This window comes from Anabrus simplex, chromosome 3 (assembly GCF_040414725.1).
Source record: "Anabrus simplex isolate iqAnaSimp1 chromosome 3, ASM4041472v1, whole genome shotgun sequence".
NCBI lineage: Eukaryota > Metazoa > Arthropoda > Insecta > Orthoptera > Tettigoniidae > Anabrus > Anabrus simplex.
In genome coordinates, this window is record NC_090267.1 from 417,569,926 (window position 1) to 417,587,212 (window position 17,287).

General features: G+C 37.6%; 1 protein-coding gene across 2 annotated transcripts in view; it reads right to left on the reverse strand.

Annotated features, from left to right (window-relative positions):
* Window positions 1-17,287, reverse strand: part of LOC136866449 (ATP-binding cassette sub-family C member 4) — a 431,945-nt gene that overhangs the window by 16,847 nt on the left and 397,811 nt on the right. For both annotated transcript variants that reach the window (XM_067143403.2, XM_067143404.2), the window contains 5 exons: window positions 16,383-16,506; window positions 15,101-15,271; window positions 14,685-14,812; window positions 5,222-5,467; window positions 4,156-4,316 (listed from right to left, as the gene is read on the reverse strand). In XM_067143403.2, the coding sequence (XP_066999504.1) occupies window positions 4,156-4,316; window positions 5,222-5,467; window positions 14,685-14,812; window positions 15,101-15,271; window positions 16,383-16,506 (830 nt within the window). The remainder of the gene's footprint in view (window positions 1-4,155; window positions 4,317-5,221; window positions 5,468-14,684; window positions 14,813-15,100; window positions 15,272-16,382; window positions 16,507-17,287) is intronic.

The window sequence follows — 17,287 nt, forward strand, 5'->3', positions numbered from 1 at the left end:
ACAATTAGCAGAAAATTTGATGATGGTTTCCTTTTGCTTCTTCATGTCTCCCACTGTTGTTTCACCCGCACCAAACTCACAGGCTAACTTTGATGACACCTCACCTTTCTCCAGTCTTTCTATAATTTTCAGTTTTTCACTGACAGTTAACCTTTTACATTTCATTTTTCGACCACTCATACTGAAAACTCTTACTACTGATTTATTCAAAACTTTGAAAAGACTTCCACACTCTGTTCACACTTCTCAAGTACAGTAGCATACAATACAATCGCTGCTGGCGCACCTACCCTTCACCTGGCTTACAGTTCAGTGACCTTGGGCTGTGGGGAGAGGGAGGTTAAATTCCGAGTGCATTCCTCTTTCATTGTCTCTGCTTCCAAGATTACGGTAATCTGTGCTGTGCCACGTACAGCAACATGTTCAAATGTTTCTAAGTTTGCAGCATTCTGGCAGCAGTGTGCATATAGGCCTACTGCTACATCGTAGAGAAACAAAGTCCAGTCTCCTCAAATATCAATGATTTTGTCTCCACGCATCGCATTAAAATTCTTTTAAACTAGGCAGAGATAAGTTTATTCAGCGTGATGATTAGTGGGTGTAAGAATTAATACTTTAAAAAATAACTCTCCAAGACCTGCGAATTAACCGCAAAGCGAATTATCTGCATGTGAATTATCGGGAGTGCACTGCAAGCTGTTTCTTTTTGTCATATGTACACCATCCTACACATAACCTAACTCTTGTAAAACCTTAAATTACCAGTATTATTGTTAATGTATCTTAATTATCTTTTATCAAATGCTAAGTATGACTATACCCTGTAAATATGTATTGAACATTTGTATAACCGAATTACATACTGTGAATATGTCTAACCTCAAAATCTGTGTAGTCTGAAACTGTAGAAATCTCTGTAATAGTCATATATGGGGTATCATCCACTATCATTCTGATACATATGGAGGTTTCTGGAAACTTATAGTAATGATTTATTATCCAGATACATCTAGAAACAAGAGGAATGTTATAGGCTTGTCCATGTGGTTTGTGTGTATGTAATAGAATATTCGAGTTTGATCTATTCCAATCGAGAGGCCAGTCGTTCAATTGTTCCTTTTATGTTTGGATGTGTTCCACTTAAGAGTGTTGCAAGGACATTTCCAGAAGTCAATATTTCTAGACCGTTTGTTGAACAGTATATATATCGAGTTGACAAGCTGAGAGTCAGTCAGCCAGTGAGAGACAGTGCAGTAAGAGAATGTGGAGGTATAGGTTAGAGTGAGTGTTACAGTGAGCTGAGGAATTGGTTGATATCTATACTTTTCAGAATCGACTTGAGTGAAAGAGTGATCAGTCTTGCGTTTTGAAGGCAAGTGAATAATCAGTGTGTGGACTGTTGATATCTGTACTTAACAGAATTGATAGTAAATTGCTAGGTTCAGACCTGCCTTTGGGCAGAATACACCCTTACCTTACTGTCGCCATACATTTTCTTTTTCAGATAGTTTATAAATTTATTAATCAAAATTATTTTCAGCAGGCTGAAAAACCTGACAGTTATAAATAGAGTCAAAACTGAAAAGAGACAACTTCAGATATTACAATAGCAAAAATATTCACGTAGGTCATAACGGACTAGAGAAGTCATTGAACAGAGCAAGACAGCTATTCTACTGGAAGTCTTTGACAAAAAATATAACTGCCTGTATGAGCAGCTGCTCAGTATGTCAAAGAATGCAAAAAAGTAACAGTAGCGAACCACTTTGGAAAAGAAAATACCAATGCTACCCTGGCAGATAGTTGCATCTGATCTATTCAGCATTAGTAAAAATTACATTATCACCATTGCTGACAATGAGAATTTCTGACATCACCAGACTTTAAAACTCAACCTCTACAGAAGTTATAAACCACCTAAGAAAATAGTTTGCAGTACATGGAGTTCCTGAAGTGCTCTAAACAGACAATGGACCACAGTATAGCTCTAAGGAATTCACAAAATTTTGTAAAAACTGGAAAGTCTATCACCACATTTTAGGCCCAAAATACCCAAAATCAAACAGACTTGGCTGAAAGATATATTCAAATAGCAAAATTTTGATCAAGAATGCAAAGTAGATGGAATGGATCTACAGTTAGCCCTAATAAATGTCCACGACACATCCCTAAACACCATCCTTGGTTCACCAGCACAATGCCTGATGGACGAGTAATTGATAACCTACTCAGTAACAATACAACTGTTCTCATTTCATTTTGTATTTTGGTTCGTCAGTTCATAGACTGATTTTCTAAAACATAACTCGCCACCCTTTTCGGTGCTAATATTTTCATCCCTGCATAGCTCTAACTGCCTGCATTTATTATAATTTAAATGGTTTATTGCTTTTATTCCCTTAGTTCGACTCATTGGCTGAATGGTCAGCACTGAGGCCTCCAATTCAGAGGGTCGGTCCGTCCGTTCGTCCATTTCCTTAGGGCTCACAACTACATATCCTACCCTCCAGAGAAACTTGAATTCTGGAACTTCTCTTAACATATTCACTCCCATATCCGACCATGGAGGGATTAGGTTTCACGTGTGTAAAATACTGTATCGGACCTTAGTCGGATTTTAATTAGTACCTACTTTTTACATTGAAATGTACGTTAGATGACTCAGTATATCAGTTTGTCAGTAGATAGCGAGCAGATGAATATTTTACTACAGCTTGGGGTACTTTCCCGCATTGTGGAATATGTGATCTAAATAAACACGTGCCAATCCCGAGGTCTGTGAAGTGCATGCTTGGAATTCAAGTAGGGCTGAGTTATATAACGAATAGTCATAGCAAGTAAACAAATAGAACGTATGTACAAATTTTTGGATTTTTAAGATTTATAGTACAGGACTGCGTTACATGTTACCTAGCGAGTCAGGGTGGCATAAAATAAACGTGGGTGGCATGAATAAATACCTGCAGAGGGATATGGGAGTGAATGTGTTAATGAAGTCCTCACCGCTCTCCACTGTCATAGATTTTCCATGATTTTAACGTTTTTAAGGATTTAAACAGAAATAAACATGAATGTTTATACACTTCTAAACATATTTCAGTGTGATTTGATAAAATTTGATTGTTCTTTCAAGAATGAAACATGCCATTCTATTTTAATTAAGCTATTTCTGTTTATAAATTTATACATTCATACATACATACATTATCATTATAGACTTATGCCTTTCAGCATTCAGTCTGCAAGCCTCTGTGAATTTACTAAACGTCGCCACAATCCTCGATTTGCAACTAGCGTTGTGGCCTCATTTAGTTCTATACCTCTTATCTTTAAATCGTTAGAAACTGAGTCTAACCATCGTCTTCTTGGTCTACCTCTACTTCTCTTAGCATCCATAGCAGAGTCCATTATTCTTCTAGGTAACCTATCCTCCTCCATTCGACTCACATGACCCCACCACCGAAGCCGGTTTATGCGTATAGCTTCATCCATCGAGTTCATTCCTAAATTAGCCTTTATCTCCTCATTCTGAGTACCCTCCTGCCAATGTTCCCACCTGTTTGTACCAGCAATCATTCTTGCTACTTTCATGTCTGTTACTTCTAACTTATGAATAAGATATCCTGAGTCCACCCAGCTTTCGCTCCCATAAAGCAAAGTTGGTCTGAAAACAGACCGATGTAAAGATAGTTTCATCTGGGAGCTGACTTCCTTCTTACAGAATACTGTTGATTGCAACTGCGAGCTCACTGCATTAGTTTTACGACACCTTGATTCAATCTCACTTACTATATTACCATCTTGGGAGAACACACAACCTAAACACTTGAAATTATCGACCTGTTCTAGCTTTGTATCACCCATCTGACATTCAATTCTGTTGAATTTCTTACCTACTGACATCAATTTAGTCTTCGAGAGGCTAATTTTCATACCATACTCATTGCACCTATTTTCAAGTTCCAAGATATTAGACTGCAGGCTTTCGGCACAATCTGCCATTAAGACCAAGTCATCAGCATAGGCCAGACTGCTTACTACATTTCCACCTAACTGAATTATTTATTCAAAATTAGTTTCAGCAGACTGAAGAACCTAACAGTGATCAAATGCTCCTCATTAAACAAATGCTTAGTGCTAAACAAAATTACTTACTCAGGATCTACGTTGGCAGTAGCTTCATCCAGAACAAGAATCTTGTTATTTCTGAGAATAGCTCTCGCTAAACATACAAGCTGTCTTTGACCCACACTGAAGTTGTTTCCACCTTCAGTCACCATGAAGTCCAGACTATCCACTGCTGATTTTAATTCAACCTAGAAATTAAGAAAGAACACACTGAGATTTTTTATACTTTCACAAGATGCTTATGCAAAGGAAAACTACTTCTGTGACAAGGAAACTGCAGAATAACTTTTTAAACCAGTTAAGGTTTACTGGTGAATATGCAATTGGCATTGGGGCTCAAACTCAATTTCTGAACGAATGTTGCAATTGATTCTGCAAGAATAGTTTATTTGTGAGGAGCTGTACTTCCAATTCTAGACTCTAAATCAGCTGAATATGATGTTTCCTATTACTGTACTTTTACAAGAATTCTTAAAGTGGTGAAAATTTTCTTTTATAAGTTAAATAGAGAATTTGGAGAGATTCTTCTTCTACGAGTTTAACAGTGAAGTTAAGACAGAAAACCTACCCAAATCGATTTTAAAACTGTACAATTCTGTACCTTAAATTCGTAGTAATGTAAGAAATGTGTGAGGAGAATATGCTAGTGTGTATACATGGAGAGATTTACGGGAATACAGATTCTTTTAAGTAACAGTAACAACAATAATCATCATCATCATCATCATCATCATCATCATCATCATCATCATCATCAATGAATGAATGAAGGTAGACAAAATATTGGCAGTATAGCCAACACAGATCCTGTATTTTGAGATTTCATCGTGGAGGTCTGGCCCCAAGTTATCTTTCCTGGGTTAATCTCATTTTATGACTACTTCAGAGAAGGGAAACAAGATGATATGTTTAGTAGAAATGTTTGCTTTGTTTCCAAGAAACAATAAACTAACAAACATTTTGAACTAGAGTTACATATTTGGCTTGTTGAACTGGGACAAAAATGCAGCTAAAACAATAAATAAGATTAGACATATTCTAAAATTCATTAAAAATCTGAAACAATTTTAACAAAATTATACACTCCACATACCTCTTCTAATGCACTCCACAACATGCTGTCATCAAATTCATTGAATGGATCTAGGTTGTTTCGAAGTGAAGCAGAGAACAAAACAGGCTCTTGGGGAATAATGGATATCTTCTTTCGTAAGTCGTGCAGTCCAATTTCACCAGTGTCCACTCCATCGATGATGATTCTGCCTTCAATTCTCGCCAAACGGAACAATGCTGATATGAGGGATGATTTTCCAGCTCCAGTTCGCCCAACAATACCGACCTGTGGATTTTAAAGTAACTAATGAAGTGATCCTGTTCAGTAGCATCTTTACTACATTATCATAAAATTTTAGATACTATACCTAAAAATCACACTTTGTTCTTTTGGAGGGATTTGCAAGTAAATTTGTAGTTAGTGATTGCTTACAAAATGCTTATTTAATAGATAGGGATTAATGTTTTGCCACAGTAGTTTGACACATTGCCCCCTTTGGTTACTTTAGAAAGTCAACATTCTATGTGCAGTATTGAAAGTATTAGGAGGTACTGGTATTGATTTATCCTATCACAACATTGAATAATCAACATTTGTTTCACATAGCATGATTATTGAGAAGGTGCTAGCAATAGGGCCTAGGAAAATAGGAACATGCCCAGAGAGGAAGCTAGGTGGACCGAGGTTAGGGAGCTTTCCATCTGTAAATCCATCCGTCTTTTATTCACGGACAACAACATATGTACAACATTATAACTGAAGCACTCTTTCAAAAGTAAACCAATGAACTTCTATTGGCCTCTTACATACAAGAGAGAACAGAAGATCTATTATCTCCAGAAAATATAATGGAAACAAGTAGTACTAGAAAGTAATATTAAATGTTAACATTAAAGATTAAGAAACGGCCTTCAACTGGCCATAGGCCCCTGGACTACGAATCCGGCCCATCCAAACAGCACAGCACACACAGAAGTACAACTCAAATCCACTTACACACCCATTCGTGGCCACAAGCATTAACCTCTCACTCAATACACACATACAACATTCACTCACGACTTACGCTCCAATGTTCGCAGCCCAGAAGCCTTGGGCTCGAAAGGAACCTCCCAGTAGTTGCTCAAGAGAGCGACAAATAATTAGTGAGAATCTAACGCTGGATACAACCAGCCACCAAGACTACGTTTGAGAAGGGAAGGGGAAGGGGAAGGGGAAGGGACAGGAGGGGGAACAACCAATGTAGAAACAATACACTCGACTCACAGCGCAGGCGCACTTCAAGTGTCTGTAAGAGTCTTGTGAGAGAGCGTGATAGAAGTTTCTCGTAACGCAATTTCTTAAATACATGAACATATCTGTGATATTATGAAGGGTTTTCTTTGTGCAGTATTGAAAGTATTAGGAGGTACCAGTATTGATTTATCCTATCACAACATGGAATATCCGACATTTGTTTCACATAGCGTGATTATGAGGGGTTGTGTGTAATTTGAGGGTTCACGCATGTACCTACCAATTTACCGAGTAGTTCTGGATTAGGAGAAATAAAGTGATCCATATCAATTAATAGAGCAAACATTACATGCAACTGACTGTACATCTTTCTATTTGCAGTTAGTTATTTGTACAATTTTAGGTATAGCAACATGGGCTTCTATGAAAAAAAATTACATTATGAACCCTACATTAAAAATTAATTATATTCTATTGGTTCCACCTTTTCAATACAAAATGTTCTGTAATGAGAGTTACCCCGTCAGAACATTGCTATGTTAATGTGAGATGAGCGCACGGAGATCATCTGGATTTGAATGAAGCCTGTTTTAAATGGATGGCGCTGAAACTAATATTATGATGTTGAAGAATGTATTCTCATTTGCAAGCTAAGTCCTTTCAAATTGATGATGTGAAATCTTTTGATCAGTTCTGCAATTTCAAACAATTTCCGAATGAATGTAGTAATGACTCTGAATTGAATAAGTTACCTTGTAGTCAGAATTGGGCAAAGTACTGTATTTCATTTCACATAAGTCAGCTGATTGTAGTTCAGAGTTATTGAAACTTGCAGAATACGTTTTTCCTATACTACGGCACAATGCAATTGTAGAAAGAATCTTTTCATTGATCTTGGCACAATGGACTGATAACAGAAATTGTTTCAAAGTAGAATCTGTCAAAATCCTCTTAATAGTTTAAGGATTGATCCTCCGTGGCTCAGACGGCAGCACGTCGACCTCTCACCGCTGGATACCGTGGTTCAAATCCCGGTCACTCCATGTGAGATTTGTGCTGGACAAAGCGGAGGCGGGACAGGTTTTTCTTCGGGTACTCTGGTTTTCCCTGTCATCTTTCATTCCAGCAACACTCTCCATTCTCATTTCATAGCATCTATCATTCTTTAATAAATCACTTTGGGAGTGGCAACCCCATCGTACTAATAGCCTATATCTGCTTCATTCATTCCATCCCTGACCCGGTCAATGACTGGAAAACAGGTTGTAGGTTTTCATTTTCAGTTTAAGGATTCTAAATGTGTATCATATTATAAAAACAAATATTAGATAAGCCAAAACTTCTAAAGGCACCAAGGCATGCAAATTAGTTTCATTGTTTAAATTTTGTTAGAATTTACTGTATAATATGGAAATGGATGGAAGATTTTTGTGTCCTCTTTTTTCCAGCATTGTCCTCTTTTTTATCTATTTGGCTTTGGTCATCCTACATGTAAAGGAATGCCCTTTGTGAGCATTTAGTTGGCTCTAGACCCAGAGACATGTAGAAAACAACTTACATCTCTACAAACTGAAAATTAGTAGATAAAAACAGACTCGCTCACAAAATAATTTACGTACCTAGCCAGAGTTGTGGAAATGAAAGAAAACTGCACATAACTGTAGATCAAACCGACATTGAAGTTGACAATACGGGTATTTTGCTGATCCAATGTCAATAGGATATATTCATTATGAAGGGAATTGTGCAGTCGTATCGTTTCCAGAGGAAAATCGGCACATAACTATTGTAATTGGCACTTGATATCCTTCAGATAGACAGTGAGTCTTGAGTTGTGCCATATGTTGATGAGCCAAGAATGAATCAGACTGTATCAAAGTGATGATAATAATGATGATCTTGATGATGATGTGTTTTCCCATCTTGGTAAAGTCACATGGAGGTGAAGTCAAAAGCCGCCACCAAGGTTTGAACCAGACTGGCGAGATCTGGAACATCTTTGAACAGCTGACCCTGACCTGGATACTGACAATGTCCATTAAGCTGCCCAATATTCGAACAGCCGCCATGGCTGGCTATGGGTGCTTTCCCTTGGTATTGTTCTCAGCTGCCCCTCAGATGGGGTACAGAGGCTGCCCCAACTTTCTAATTGAGTTTTTCTTTCCTTCCCTTAGCCTTTGGGGACCAAATCTCTATCCACAAGGCGGTGCTGATATGCCTTGTCGCAGTGTTGTCATCAAACATAATTATGTGGGTTTTCATGAGTACAACTCCATTATGAGATAACCTCCCATGCCCTGTTAACACTGTCTTCCCTTTTAGTTGCCACTTATGACAGGCAGGGATACTGCAGGCCTATTCTACCCCCAAATACGGTATGCGGGAGATTTATGATCTATCAGATCATAAGCAGATCTTGAGACTAAATTCTCTGATGTCTCAAAAATCTTCCTTGAGCTAAGAATTCCCTTTGGTATCCCACATAATAATCACTCCACTGCACAATCAGCTACATCTCTATTACAAGAGTCTTGTTGATTTGTGAACCTGGAGAGTCTGGCCCACATGATGTGGATCCTGCAAGAAAAATGGAAAACCCAACCTATGTCGTAGAGGAAGAAACACAGAGACTAGGAAGAAGTAGGTGTCAGAGAGAGAGTATCCATGGTGAGTCATTATTGAATATCTTTAAGAATTTGGTTTACATCCAGGCGCAGCTCCATAATACGATCTGCAGAGCTGCAGAACCACCACAATGAAAGATATACAGTAATATATAGTGATTAGCGATGCCATCCTTCATATTGAGTGTCTATATCGAGCCAAAGATCGATACCCATACAGCTGCTGGTGATCTGGCAACCCTGTTTAGATCTGTGAACGACAGAACATTAGGAGAGCCATGGCCAACTGGAAGAGCACACTTAACTACAGCTTTTTTCCGATAGGTGGCTAAGAGTCGCCCATAAGGCTCTGTATGAACTGCACGCCTTGCAGTACGTCTGACCTACTCCCGTGACCATAGAGTTAGTAAATAATACACTAGACAGCGCCACTGTCCATGAGAGAATCGCTGCAGCGACGAGCATGTTGAAATCTCAGCTGTTTGGGAAAAGCTCCCTCCACTGTACTCATCAGTGTAAATAGAGATTTTTTAAAACTGTATGGATATTGATATGGTTTAAAATTCTTACATGTCAACATTCTCAGATACTACAGTATAGTTGTGATGCTTCTGTTCAGTAGAAAGAAAGCCCAAATAGCTTAAATACAGGATATATGCACTATAAAAGAGGATGGTTGTGATTAAGTAACACAAAATCAATTTACTGTTCATGTTAAGTCTTAAAACAACATACCTTAAGATTGGAGGTATGTATATTTATCTTTTGTGTAAATGACCAGGACTTCAGCATAATTCTATCCAACGACTGAAAACATTCCCTCTCATACGAAGCGAATGAGTAAGTTCTTAGGCCTACAAGTACCGTATTTCACGGCATAATCGTCGCCACCACGTAATCGTCGCATCTTTTATTTTCAATACAAAAATCGGACTTTAAACCTTTAATTACATAATCGTCGCACGTCCAAATTTTGTTCACTAATCTGGTTAAAAGGTAAATGGAACTGCAACGTAAGTTGCACATGAATGCGCAATTTAAATACGTGTATGGTTTATGGGCAATTTGGCAACACAGTCACGTTTGCGACATGTTGCACAACGTATAAATAAATAATACCGGTATATGTACGACGCATGGCTTACCGGTAGGCTATCGGCAGTTTGACAACGTGGTCGCGAGACAGTGTACTATTTATTCACCACCTACATATTATGAGTTCCCATTTGAAATACGTAAGGCTGTAAGTTATCGCTTATCGGCAACGTCACCAGGAAATACCGGCTAGGTAGGTTGAATGGACCTCGAACCAGCCCTCAGATACAGGTAAAATTCCCTGACCCGGCCGTGAATTGAACCCGAGGCCTCCGTGTAAGAGGCAAGCACGCTACCCCTACACCATGGGGCCGGCTCCTGTGTTATTGCGCACGAAGTGAAATCCAAGACGATAACGCAGATTTCCACGGAATTATTCAGCCGAATTATTTACGATGTCTCAGTTGTCATCGCTAGACTCTTACTACTACGTCATAAGTGTCCGGGCATGGGATGAAAACTTTTATCCTAGCAGTCAAGATAATTATTATCCAAAAAGTTCCATGAGCCAGACGAAGATGGTAAGTGCATTTTGTGTGGACAGAAGTGTAGTAGATATCACATCATAACATGCACGAAAAGAACCAGGACAATTACAGATTATAGCAAAGACTAAAATGTGAAATTTATTTAATGCTCAAACTTGAGTGTACATTTCTCTATTAATTAATAATTATTATCCAATGCTTTTAAAGTTTTATTTTATAAACTCGTCAGTAATGTAATGTAAAATCATCAATAACTGGGAAGAAATATTAACCTAATTACCGTATGTTTTAAAGAAATTGAAAAAAAAGAATGTTTGTTACTGACGTCTCGGAATACAGTCAACTATACAGTAGATCTACACCGCGCTAGCTAGAGCTCCGGTTTGCGAGCTTTGCGCAAACGCAGTAGTGTGTCGCAAACAACGAGCTAAACTGATAAATTGTTGCATGCTTCCTTGCTGCCTAACAGTATTGGCTGCTCTGGAATGGACAGATCACCGATGCATTTATTTGTTTCAGATTTACGTGATTACTGTAGACATGTGTGCGTGAGAATTTAAGTTTTTAATTTGTGTTTTGGGTGTTTGCAGAAATAATTTGTTTTAATAGTGAACAATTACGGAAAGTCATTTATATCGCAAAACATTAACGTGTGAAGCATTTATAAGCGATTATGGGTAAATATAGAAACTATTCTGCGGGCTTCAAGCTAAGCGTAATTGCCTTCGCTGAACAGCACGGGAACAGAGCTGCAGAAAGAAAATTTTCTGTGAGTGAAAAGTTGGTGCGTGACTGGCGGAAAGTAAAAAAACAAGCTAAAAAGCACAAACCCTTCTAGACGCGCGTTTAGAGGTCCTAAAACAGGGAAGTTTCCTATAATTGACGAAGAAGTGTTTAGGTACGTCAGTGAAATACGTAACAATGGCTGCAGTGTATCATATGAAATGTTACAAATTAAGGGACAGGAGGTAATGCGCAAACACAACATACCGGTAACTCAGTTTAAGGCGACTCGTGGGTGGATTAAGGGGTTCATGCGACGACACAATCTGTCAGTGCGAAGGAGAACAACACTAAGCCAAAAGTTGCCTGCTGATTACACGGACCAGATTGTAAATTTTCACCGATTTGTCATACGTTTGCGCAAGGAAACTTCGTACTTGCTTTCTCAAATCGGTAATGCCGATCGGACTCCAATCTTTTTTGATATGCCTCGCAACAGCACTATTGCGCTAAAAGGATCACGGAGTGTATTAATGAAAACCAGCGGCAGTGAGAAGTTGCGATGCACGGCAATGCTAGCCATTACAGCTGACGGGAGAAAGTTGCCGCCTTACATCATTTTCTAGAGGAAAGCGATGCCTAAGAATATACAGTTTCCCCGTGGAATTCATGTACGAGTGCAACCAAAGGGTTGGATGGACGTAGAACTCATGCTGGACTGGGTTAAAACTGTGTGGAATAGAAGACCTGGTGCACTACTAAAACAACCAGCTCTGCTTGTTTTAGATAGTTTCCGAGGTCACCTCGTGAACGAAGTGAAGCAAATTCTCACTACAAATAAGACACGACAGACAGTCATTCCTGGTGGCCTAACATCTGCTTTGCAGCCACTAGACGTATGTGTTAATAAACCCTTTAAAGACCACTTACGTCGATTTTACGAGTGGATGATGAGCGGCGATCAGCAATTGACGCCCGCCAGAAATATCAGGCGTCCACCCTTGGACTTGTTATGCTCGTGGGTGAAGAAGAGTTGGGATCTTATACCACCTGAACTAGTCTCCAAGAGCTTCAAAAGGACTGGGATTTCGAATGCACTAGACGGTTCCGAAGATGACGCAGTGTGGCAGTGAGACGAAGAATCTGATACTGGTATTAACAGAGGCGAGGACGGCGCATCAGATAGCGAAACCTGCGATAGCGACACCGAAGATTTGGAATAAATTGCGTACCGGTAAGTCCGCATTTCACAACAAAGCGATAATTTTTTACAAGTGTAATATTTTAACTTTAATACTCAAATTAATGATACATTAACTTAATACGTTCATTTTTATTTTCAGGTCGGAAAAACGTTCGCCGAATTGTTGCGAAAAATTATGAATTTTGTTTTAGACTATTTTAATTATTTTGATGTATAAACGCGAGTATTACGTGCATCTTAAATTTGTATCAAATACAATTTAGTTATAAATACATTTTTTGAGTAATACAAATACTGGTATTAAATATTCATCGTATAATGGTCGCACCCTACAATTTTTTTCGAAAAGTTTGGTATAAAAAGTGCGACGATTATGCCGTGAAATACGGTAATCATGACAATGTTTCTCCGTAATGGTAGTGAATTCTTCCGAGTTAGGTAGTCATAAAAATGAAAACAGAAACGTTAGTACCATCAGATGATGTTCCCCCTCCATTGAGAAAGCCGGCTCCCAAAGATGTATGAAGGACTCGGAACCTTTGTAAATATGAATGTGTCTATAGATCAACATTTTTTCAATAAGCGGAAGAGGGGCTTTAATTTTTGTAACTTTTTAATTGTTGTTTTTTGTACAAGTCAGTTATTTATATTGTCGATGTCCCTCAAAATCGGGGTCTTACAAATTGAGATGAACGTCTACCTGTATTTTTTCGGTACATTTCAGAGAACTTCACTCTGAAAGGACATGGAGTAAAGCGTTTCCGCGGAGTTGGAGGACGGATTCACACGAGCTCAGCTGACATTTCCCGTATGCAATACGAATTAGATTTGTCTATTACACTTACTGCAATGGACTGGGCGTCACAGAGCAGAACCACCAACATTATTCAGCACGAGCCGCCACTGTTTACATCACAAACTTATTAGCCTCATCGGAATCGCCCTTAAATCCTAAGTTAAATTCAGAAATGAATTCTCTGAACCATTTGAAATTAAAACTGGACTTCAACAGGGGAATGGACTCTCACCATTACTGTTTAATTGTGAATTGGAGAAAGTCATGTAAGAATGGAATGAGACATGTCAACCGAACATCAAGATTGGCAAAAATATTAAACTTAATTGCTTAGCATTTGCAGCAAATAATATAGAAAAAGCTAAATTTCAAATAGAAGAATTTGAAAAAATAGCAACAAAAATTGGATTACAAATTTCATTTGAAAAAACAAAAATAATGCCAAATTTCAAAGTTGAAGCAACAGCTATTTTAATAAACAACACCAAACAAATTAAGATTGTAAGTAAGTTTAAATATCTTGTTGAAATTATAACATGGAACTCCAATGAAAGAGCTTCGATAGGAGGCAGAACGTTTAAATTAAAACAAGCATAACAAATTACCTGGCCAACATTCAAGAAGAAATCTCTTTCGGAGAATGCCAAATTTCAATTAATATTCCGTCATTAAGTCTGAAGAGACTTATGCTAGTGAAACACTATTTAAATTGAACACCAAATCAATAACGGATAACCTGGAGAAGGTTGACAGAAGGATTATCAGAACAATCATTAATAACAAGCACCAGGTAGATGGACAATGGAGATTGTTAGCTAATGCAGTGGTATACCATGGAAGCGAGTCAATAATGGACACAATGAGAAAAGGGAGAATTGCCTTTTTCTATCATACATCAAGATTAGATGAAACCAGGCTACTGAAATAACTATTTAACTACTTTTGGGAAAGTAAAACAAAAAGTAATTGGTTGAAACAAGCTCAAGATGATTTAGAAGAGTTGAATATTACAATGCAACAAATTGCAAATAGAGACGAAAAAAGGATTCTGAAGAACAAACGTGTAAGATTAAACTAAAAACTTTGCAACAAAAATAATGTGTCATATCTGATGATGAAAGGGCAACTAGGTCGGAAATAATGAAGAGATTTTTGGGAGAGGAGAAAGACTTTGAAAGCTAAATTTTCAGTCTATTATTTGAAGACATATGTACTGTATATGGTTTGATTTAAGTGCTCCAATGTGGGTGTAAAATATGTAAATAAATAAATAAAAAATAAATAAATGCTTATCTGACATAAAATATAATGTGCTTAGAATAATGCTAGAACTGACCTTATGGTTGGGTTCAATCTTGAAGTTCAAGTCTTTCAGTACAGGAGGATCATTTTCAGTATAGGAGAGAAACATATGGTCGAACTGAATAGCGCCCTTTGACGGCCAAGTATCGATTGGCTTCATTTCTGTAAGAAGAGGAAACCTCTCTTGAAAATGATCAACAATTTAATGCACATTTTCACACAGAGAAGATAAAAATTTCAGAAAATGACAATCCTGAACACTTCAGCATCAGGATATCATAAATGGAAGCAGATGTAATAATTCATGCAAAACAAATGGGTTAGATGCAAGTCAAGTCAGTATATTTAATAAAAGGTTAGTCATGGTTTAAACAGAAGAAATCTGTAGGTAACAATATGGATATTATCCTGAAGTATCATCTAAGAATACATAAAATTTGGGTTACTGACCTGGTTTTGATTCAAGGTCTGCTTCTTTATCAATTTTAGTGTATTCCAAGACTCTTTCAACAGATGTCATCTGACTTACAACCTCTGTAATTTGTAGAATGCCATGTTGTAACATAACAGTTAGGATAAGAGACTGTGAGATGGCTAGACCTACATTGGCTCCGAACGTTTCTGAAACAACACAAATTTATATTCAGATACCAGAGGCGAACAAGTTAAATTAGACTAAAATAAAGACAGGTAAGGTGGTTTGTTCTATACTAATGTCATTTGTAATTAATAACAGGTCTTGTATGATACTGAAAAAACTTACAGGGTGGTCGGGAACAACGTGAACCGGGTATATGAGCATTAGAAGGGTGGTCATACTGATAAATAATTTGAAATAAATTAATCAATATCTCGCGCCGTCATCTTTTTATCAGCTGCTGAACTTCGCCAATCAGGTCACTTCGCGGTCAAATGGATTTTGTTAGGCAGTGTTGCTAAGTTGTTAAATAATTTAAGAAAATACTAGGTAAACAACACCTTTCTTTTTTTATTTCACCCCTGCACCCCAATTTCCTTTACATTGCACTGACACAGACAGGTCTTATGGCGACAATGGGTTAGGAAAGGACTAGGAGTGGGAAAGAAGTGGCCATAGTCTCAATTAAGGTACAGCCCCAGGATTTGCCTCAGGAAACCATGAAAAGGTAAACAACTGATGGGGAGTCTGACACCTGGGTGATAACGATTGATTGATTGATTGATTGATTGATTGATTGATTGATTGATTTTGTCAGGCGTGTATTTTTATTCCTTGTTCAACAGTGTGGTTTTTAAAGGTATGTTATAGTGTAATATTTATACTGAACTTGTGTGTTCGACAGACTGAAAAACTTTTAAGTTACATTACACTGATCCATCAAGTCAGCTTATGTTTAGTTAATTTTGAGGTGTAATGGATATCTATCATAGTAAGTTTGATGTACTCATGGCAGCTACTATTGCCAATACTTAGGGTCAATGTACAAGCATTGGCTGGGATTCAAACAACAGCTGCAGTGGATCATTTCATTTTGCTACCATTACCTTTCCTGGAAGTCGTAATTCCTGGATATAGATATTTAAGATGTTTTAACTTACATATTATAAAATATTTTCACTCCAATTCTCTGGTAAAAATGTGAAAAATATGAAATGTCTACTTTTCATAGAGATCCTTATCAGGAGATGCATCTTATTTTATTTAACATGCATTAATATTTGGTAAAGAAAATTTTAAACGCTCTAAACTTACCTCCTCCTAGGACAAGGAAACTGAAAGTGACCAAAGTAACAAAGATGGCACTCAGACAATCAAGCCAGAAGCCAAAAGCAGTCCCTGTAGCAATAAACTGGAACCAAGCTGAGGTGTGCAAATCCTAGAAAGAGAAAATTTACATGAAAATTCTTGCACACAAGTACATTATAATCTCTCTTACCAATGTTATAATTCTAAAATAGTAAGTAAGAAAGGTAAGAGCAAACACTAACAATAAATACAATGGCTGTTCCTATTATTGGAGGAAACAACAGAAAAGTAGCAAGGAAAAACGTGAAAACACTGAAGGAGAGCGAATATCCAGCTCCGTGGCAGAAATGTCAATGTAGTGGCTTTTGATTCAGAAGGCCCTAGGTTTGATTCCCAATACAGTGAAAACTCTTTAATTCAAAGTATTTCAAAGTAAATGCCATTCCCCGAATTCAAATGTAGGACTTCATGTGTTATTTCAGTCAGTTAATTTGAAATACAGTTAATATGTAATATGAAGTTCTCATCAGGCCCCTAAACTATATCATTTGAAATCAGTACTGTAATCTGGTTGCGGCAGAGCAGTTAACAAATAAAGTAAGTGTAGAAGATGATTAACGACAATGAGCAACTGTCTCGTATCCCTCATTTTCGCGTACGGCCAGGAGAGTAGGTTGGCCCTACTTCAGATTTTCAGGAATTAAAGTTTATATTGCTGCTTCTTTGTTACTTCTTTTTTAATCGCATTGTCAACGAGCCTTATTACTTTTGTGGGTAGACTTATGATATGGTTGCAGAGGTTTTTTTTTTTTTTTTCAAGTATCGTAGGGTCTACATTGTTACAATGGCCGAAAAGAAGATGTATACTGCAAAGACGATAGCAGAGAAATTGTGGATCATCAAGGAAGTGG